Genomic DNA, 7,339 nt, shown 5'->3' with positions numbered 1-7,339 from the left:
AAAACAGAGTCGGTGTCTTGATTGGCAAAAAGAGTGATGGGGGCTGGGGCATCCTTGTGGCAGCGGAGGGAGACTGGGAGGCAGGGGCTGCCCACAGTGGCAACGTCGTGGGCCGTCCATACAGGGTGGGAAGGGAAGGAGGGTTTCTCATGTGATTTTTGGATCGCAAGCATCGTCCGCTCCAGGGAGGTGCCGAGATGGGGCGAGGATGGGGGCACAGGCTGGCCTGGGGAGAGAAAGAAAAAAAAGAGGGGTGTTAGGAGGGGAGAAGCAGGGCACTTGGGTACCATGCAGGGCACCCTACCCTTCCCCCTCCCTTGTTCATTCGGATTGTGGACCAAGCCCTTCTGTCCAGCACCTAAAGACCCCAATCCCGCTCTGTCGGGATAACTGGGAACCTTTGAATTGCACTGGGAACACTGGGCAAGGCTGCCAGGTAAAGTGCCCTAGTCAGTGGCAGGGAACAGCTGAGAGGTTTGGGGCATTAGCAGGAGGAGAATAAGGTTACAGGCAGGTGATTTCCAACCGGACAGAGTCCCTGCATGCAAAGTGTGCTGAGGCTGGACCCTGAAGAGTTAACCAGGATGGAGGAACCTGCTCCCTCCACCCCAAACCCCAGCATCAGTGTCCCTCCGGCACTGGGACAACTAGGTAGGAGCAGAAGTCCCTGCCTGAGGCCACAACCAAGCCAGTGGCTCCCTGCTGCACTAGATCCCTGGGCAGGTGACTCACTGCCGGCCATGAATTAAACATGAAAGCAAAAAAGCCGGCCACATGGGCCTTACGTAGGCCTGACAGCTGCAATGGGAGGAACAGGCTTTTATTCCTGGCTTTTTTCAAGCTACAAAGCTGGTCAGGATCCAAAGAGATAACAGAGCCTCAGTGCCATGGAGGAGCGCGTGATGGGAGCGAGCAGGGCTGGGGGTGGGGACGGGGGCTGGCCATGAGTCATCAGTGTACGAATCCAGGTGACGACAGAAGACCCGCAAGGGGTAGGCATGGAGGAGGGCTCCGTGCCTCTCTGCATGCTGGAGATGGAGCCAGCCATGACAGCTGGCTGAGACCGGGGAGCGGACTGGGATGGCCCTAGCCTGCGGGCCCACCGCTGAGCACTGGGACTGACCCACACGTGGGCAGAGGCAGCAGAGCCTGGGCTGGGGGCCCTTTCCACCTGCTCCCACTGTGCTGCACATTCTCCCCAGCCCTTTAAGAGCCACCCCTGAGGAGGCAGGGCCAGAGGTACGGAGCTAAAGAGCCCCAGAGACACCCGAGTTGGGGAATCTGGAGGAAGAAAGTCCCTCCCTCCTGCCAGCTTTCTGGAGCAGAGTGCCAGGGGTGCCTCACAGAAGGACCAGCAAGGAGCTGGAGCCTTTGCTGGCATGACTCAGCCAGGCCCCTTTATGGCAGGAGGCAGGCAGGCGGCACTGCTGGAACAGGAGGAAGCACTCAGCTCTGATGAGCTGGTTTGTGCCTCTACATCCACCACCCCAGCAGGCAGAGACAGGGCTCTGACTTAACCCCTTCCTGGAAAACAAGCGTGTGCCTTCTCCCTGGTGCCTGCTGCCCCGCAGCACCACCCTGCCCCAGGAAGCTGGCTCTCTGGACAGACACTGTCTTCTGACCTGCCCCTGCCTGGGTATCCCAACCCCGCCTGTCCATAGCTGCCTTTGTAACTCCTTATCCTCTGATGCCGACTGCCAGGCATCAGACTGACCTGTCCTCTAGTGCCCGTCAGTGGCTCCCTGGTGGGAGCGGGAAGAGGATGTGGTTTAAAGCTCCTGGGAGCCTGGTATGCATTCAGGTGGGAGTCAGTGCTACAGCTCTGGCCCCAGGAACTAGCACCAGGTGACAGGGCAGTGGGGCAGGAACCAGTGGAGGAAGGTCCAGGCCTGGGCCAAGCCCTGTGGTATGCAAGCGAAGAAAGCAACCCATTCCCCCTCCCCACAGCTCAGACCCCCTCAGGCAGAGAACAGTGCCCCACCTTTGGGTTTCCCAGGTCTCAGACTGATCCCAGGAAGGGTGAGGGGTCCTGGTCAGGGCAGTCAGGCTGTGTTCATTGGGGTGGGATCTCCAAGACAGGTGCACCAGCCTTAGGGCCATCCCTCCCTGCATCCATCATCACTGGGGGTCCAGGTCCATCCTCCTACCTAGAGCGCCTTGGGGTTACACAGCCAGGGTCTGCACGAAGATCCTCCCCACAGCCCCCCCCACCAGGCCATGTAGCCCACGAGCCTAGGAGGTCCAGCCGTACCTGCAAGGAGCGCAGCGCTCCAGGCTCACTGCTGCTTGCAGGTGGAGAGCTTGCGGATCTTGCTGCTGGCGGAGCAGGCCTTGCGGGAAGGGTTGGAGGAGGCGCTGGCCCGCCGCTCTGCCTTCGATTTGGTGCTCAGCTGTCCTGGCTCTGTCCCATTCATACACACTGGCTTGGGCAGCCCCTTGCTGCGACTCTGCCCGTTCTGCCCGGCCTCCTCGTCAGGCACCTGTCCTGGAAGAGAAGCAGGAGGGGTGGGGGTCAGTGCAAGGTGAGAGGGTCTGGCTGGTGGTGGAGAGAAGACTGGCTCTATTTTCATTAAGGACAAGGCTTGGCAGGTGTGGATCACTCTAAATTCCACGTTCAAATTTAAATTTTTGTGAAATCTGCTTTGCTGCCTGCGGGGCCAAAAGAGGGGTCATGGGTCAAGCTGGGACCCATCTGAACAAGGGGTTCCCAAAATACAGCTTCCCCTCCCATTAGCCACCTACAAACACCACGTGTTGCTTCTAGTGCCTCCTTCCCTGCCATGCACATAGGGCTGGAACAACACCTATAACCCCTACGCCACAGGCTCCGGATACTCGGGACTGATCTTAGCCATTACCCTCTTGCTGTGAAAGCGAAGGCCTGGGTTTGTCATCCCCTTGGCACAGGGGTGAATTTCACTCCGGAGGTTTTACAGAGCCCTGAAGTGCCTGGCAGAGGACACGGGATCTCTGCCCTCCACCAGTGCCAGGTAGCCCCAGGCAGCTCAGAGCAACTCAGCATGACAGGGACAAAGCCCATCGGACACGGGGTTGGAGGGGGGTAGCAACAAGAGGGTATCAGCTTGCTGGGCTCTCCTCCCTCCCCCCTGCTGCCTGATCCAGCCAAGGTAATTTCCTTCTGGAAGGAACGTCACGCTCCAGGGCTCTTCAGTTCTGACTCAGAGGCTCAAACGGTAGCGGGGGCTGCACGGCGATTATGTATCCTTTTCTTGAAAGGATGCTCAGCTCCTTCCCCAAGGCCGAACATCACGTCATCCCAGCCATCACCCCATCCCGGGGGGAGGGGACGCCAAGGGGGACCGTGATGGTTTCTACTTGGTGGGGAGGGGAAGAGGTTGTTGAGCGCTTCCACGCTCCTGCTTCTTGGCCTGTGGAGCAGATGCCGCTGCTCTTGTCGACTCCCCCATGCCTCCAGCCAAAGGCCCTGCTGCGAGTTCCCCAGCTCCCCTGTTATGGGATGCATTTAATGGGCATCCCAGAGCCAGGCACTCCCCATGCTCCTTGGTGCTGGGGGGCAGCTGACACGAACAACATCCACTAAACTTCATCAGAAACAGCATTTCGGATGCCTTGCGTGTGTGGAAACTTCCAGGTGGCAAACCGGCCGGCAGCCCCCAGAAGCGGGGAACTGGAGCCAAGGTAGAGTAATGTGAAAGCTGAGAACACAAGATCAGCTATGGCAGGCTCAAAAAGGGCACGTGTTTTTTTGTGTGTTTTTTTTTGTTTTTGTTTTTTTAACAGGGAGGTGAAGTAACCCCTGGAACAGCTGATGTGCCCAAGGTGGGTTCCCCATTGCTTACAAGCCTTAAGCCAAGAGGGATCTCTCCTAAGAGGTTACGCTTGGTTCAGCTGCAAGCATCGCTAGCCCCCAGAAGCTGGCTTTTCTTTCAGCTTTCAGACAGACACAGAATCCTTGAGCTGCCACTGGAGAATGCAAAACACAGGGCGAAATTCTCAGGGGTACCCGCCAATTTAGGGAGCCCCCCTGAGCCGCCAGGGTGGGATGCTGAGCAGCAAGAGCTTCCACGCACTTCAGCCATCAGTCCTGCATCCTCTGAAAAAACCAGGTCCTGAGAACATGATGCCAAGTGCCCAAACCAGCAACAGCACCACAAACATCCAGGGCCATGTTCTGAGCAGGTTGGTTAAGTGACATGCTGAAGGGCCCAGAGTGAGACACTGGCAGAGCTGGGAACGAAACCCAGCAATCCTGAGCCAGTGAGTAAGTCGGGGGTCCCAACATCTGATCCCTTAAAACGGGACACATCTCCAAGAAAGTTCGGGTGTGGTTCCCCCCTCCTTGCCGTGCCTGGGGAAAAACCCCAAACAGACTCCATTAAGACAGATGTCATGCTGCCATCCTCTGCCATCCCCCCCCCCCAAAAAAAAAAATCACTGGCCCCTTGTTAAACCCTTGGCTCCCCCAGCCCCACGCTACAACTGTCAGGCAGCACATCCCAGCCATGTTTCCTCTCCAAGAAACCGGTATTTTGGTTCGCTTTGTCCCCCCAGTCTCAATGACGTGCCTGTGCAGCACCTCAAATAACCCTCCTCGAAGCAGAGCTGGGCTCCTTCCTCAGCTGAATTCCAGCCAAATCGATAAACATTGTGGATTGAAAAAGAAAATTCAAACCTGTTCATTTTTTGTTTGTGCGGTGGGCTCCCCCTCCTGCGCTCCCCCAACCCTCCCCAGCTGAATCCCAGAGACGTCAGGTGGGGCAGCGAGGGGTGGGAAGAAGACCCCGCCAAGCTAATTTTGTCTCTCCTCCTAATGACAATTGCTGACGCTCGATTAATGAAAATAAGAATTTTAAATGCTTGCTGAAGGCTGGCAGCTCTCCGCCCACACGGAAGCTGTGACCCATCGTGCTGCGTCTATTGTTCTCCAGTCATTATGCTGCCTTACCATTATCAGCCAAGCAGCGTTAAAAATAAGAAGAGAGGGATGCCAGCCATCAAGAGCATGTGAATTTGTCCTTGCCACCCCTTATGCCTCCCAAGTGCTCAGTCCAGTTCTTTCAGATGAGAGCGGTTTAAAATAAAGATGCAAAGAGCTTCCGAATCCCTGTGTTCGTCAGCTGGAACAGGGGAAGTGTGCGTGTGGGGGGGGGGAGAGAAAGAGGATGGAAACATCTTTGCAAATGCTCACACTCTTATTTTTAGATTCAAGTCTTGGATGCTGATTCTAGCTCCATCCTGAATGTGGAGGGTGGGATAGGGTGGGGGTGATGGGACTGCCCCAGCTTGGTCTCTCTGTAGGAGCCCAAACTGGGGTCCAGATCAACAAGGTAGTTAATGACGGGGGGAGCAAGTTTGCAACATTTTTAAATGGACGTTTCAGGATGAAGCCCACAAGCAAAAAGTGCTTCAGCTCGGTTATATCACAGACATGCACACCCAACCGCCACCACCACCATGGGAGCAGAAGACAACGGCCCCCTCCAGAAAAGATGGCTTTCTATGTGGCCTGACATCCTAATGTCCTCTCTTCAGCATGTGCCCCTGAAGAGCCATTTAGCACAGATCCAACCAAGGGTGCGGGATGTTTCAGGCTCTCTGCAGAGTGGCACAGATCTTTCAATAACCATTTAGAAATAAAAGCTCCCTCCGAAAAGCCCCTTCCTCCTCTGAAGGATGTTCGATTTAATGAGGTCCCCTCCCCCTCCTCAATGGAACGCCCACCCTGCCAGTGATTCACGAGCTCTCCCGCTGCCCGGCGGGACTGCATCTAAACTGATCAGAGTCATCTGCAAGGGTTTTTATTTGAACGGAATCTCAGAGTGAGCCTGGAGGGTCCCACCAGAAAGCTGCGAAGGGAAGAGGCATGTATGCTCTTTGCAAGCTGCCCCTTAATTCTGCAAACTCCGCGCAACCCCAGCAGAACTCAGATCGTACCAGACCCTAATCCCTCTTCCTGTTCCCTCAACAGATTCGCTTTCAGATTTTACTCCCTGCAACGGCATTCTAACAGGCTACAAATATCCACCCCTTTCCAGCAGCTTGCCTATCCAGACAGCTTCACTCTAGACAAATTCAATGCTTCCATTATGCTGCCTGGGTAAATGGACTTCCCCATTTTAAAAGGATCTCAGTTTCCATCAGCATCAGACCAAAAGCCACTGGATAATAAACTGGACAGAAATGACCCAAGGCGAACAGATCGGTTCTCGTTAGTCAATACCCAAACTGATCAAACCGGCTTCTGGCAGCGTGGATGTACTGTGCACTCTCTCCTTAGCAGGTCACATGCACAGGATGAGTCGAGCCACAGCTCAATCTGCCTGACTTCAGGGTTCATGCTACTCTAATAAGAAGAAAGGACCCAACTCTGTCCTCAATTCCAGTCAGCATAATGGAGGGCAGCAGGTGGCTCGGAGCATCCAACTCGCAATGACAGCTGAGCAGTTGGGGGAAGACAGCAGTGGGACCTTTGCGGTGGTCTGGACAAAGCTTTTTTGTGCTAGCGATCTGAGTGAGGCTGTGCAATTACTCTTCAGAACCTTTCAGTTACTTAATATCACTACTCAAGTCTTAAAACACAAGACAACATGTGGAATGGTGTGCACACCCACTCACCCACCCACCCACTGCTGCTCTGGGGGGCTGCTATTAAGCAGAGTTTCATGTCTCTTTGAAGCTGCACAAAGCAGGCGGGAGAACACTGAACATCTTTCAGTAATCTGCATGCCAGCTCGCTGACTGACAGGTCCCGTTTGGGTGGAAATGCTGCTGTTTGCAGGAGTATGGAAGAACAGAGACTGCTGTTCCAGCTACAGCCTCCCTTTGTCACGTGGCACCTGCCCACACTGGAGGCAAGAGCTGCCCCATGAGCAGGTAAATAACGGTGTTGCTGAGGGCTCAATCCTGCCTGGTGCAGGTGACTCTGTAAGCACAGGGGAAAAGGCAGAGTGTGAGGCACAGACCCTGCATTAATAGGTTGTTGCAGCATGGGCCCCAAGTTCCTTCTATTAATAGCAGGTAAGAAACCCAGGAAGGGAGCTCAAAAATCACATTGAACAGGAGCATCTCTCCTCAGACACTCTGCACATGAGTGTTTGGGGCTGAGCTCTGCTGGCTGCACAGAACAGTGCTTACGCTCACCTGAACTCTGGTTCTGCACACGGATATTGAGCTGCAGTCATCCACCTGACCCTACCATGAACCACCAGGCCCAGAGCATCCCAAAGGACATGTTAATGAGTGATCGGCTCAGGAGTTGCATTCCTGCACAGCTCTTCACCTTCATAACCCAGAGATGCGCATAGATGAGGAACGCTAAGAAAAGCAAAGCGAGAAAAAGAACCCCCCCCCCCCCCCC

At 55.1% G+C, this 7,339-nt stretch overlaps 1 protein-coding gene across 1 annotated transcript in view; it reads right to left on the bottom strand.

Annotated features, from left to right (window-relative positions):
• Nucleotides 1-17: 17 nt before the first annotated feature.
• The window catches only part of STK11 (serine/threonine kinase 11), a 75,709-nt gene continuing 68,387 nt past the window's right edge, over nt 18-7,339 (bottom strand). Inside the window, exons 10-11 of the mRNA XM_019513546.1 lie at nt 2,252-2,485; nt 18-226 (exon numbers count right to left, since the gene is read on the bottom strand). Of these exons, the coding sequence (XP_019369091.1) occupies nt 2,277-2,485 (209 nt within the window). The 3' untranslated portion in view covers nt 18-226; nt 2,252-2,276. The remainder of the gene's footprint in view (nt 227-2,251; nt 2,486-7,339) is intronic.

Source organism: Gavialis gangeticus, unplaced genomic scaffold, assembly GCF_001723915.1.
Source record: "Gavialis gangeticus isolate Ggan-Ray unplaced genomic scaffold, GavGan_comp1, whole genome shotgun sequence".
In the NCBI taxonomy this organism is placed as follows: Eukaryota; Metazoa; Chordata; order Crocodylia; family Gavialidae; genus Gavialis; species Gavialis gangeticus.
Note: the sequence above shows the minus strand (reverse complement) of the source record. Positions and strands in the feature narration are given on the sequence as shown.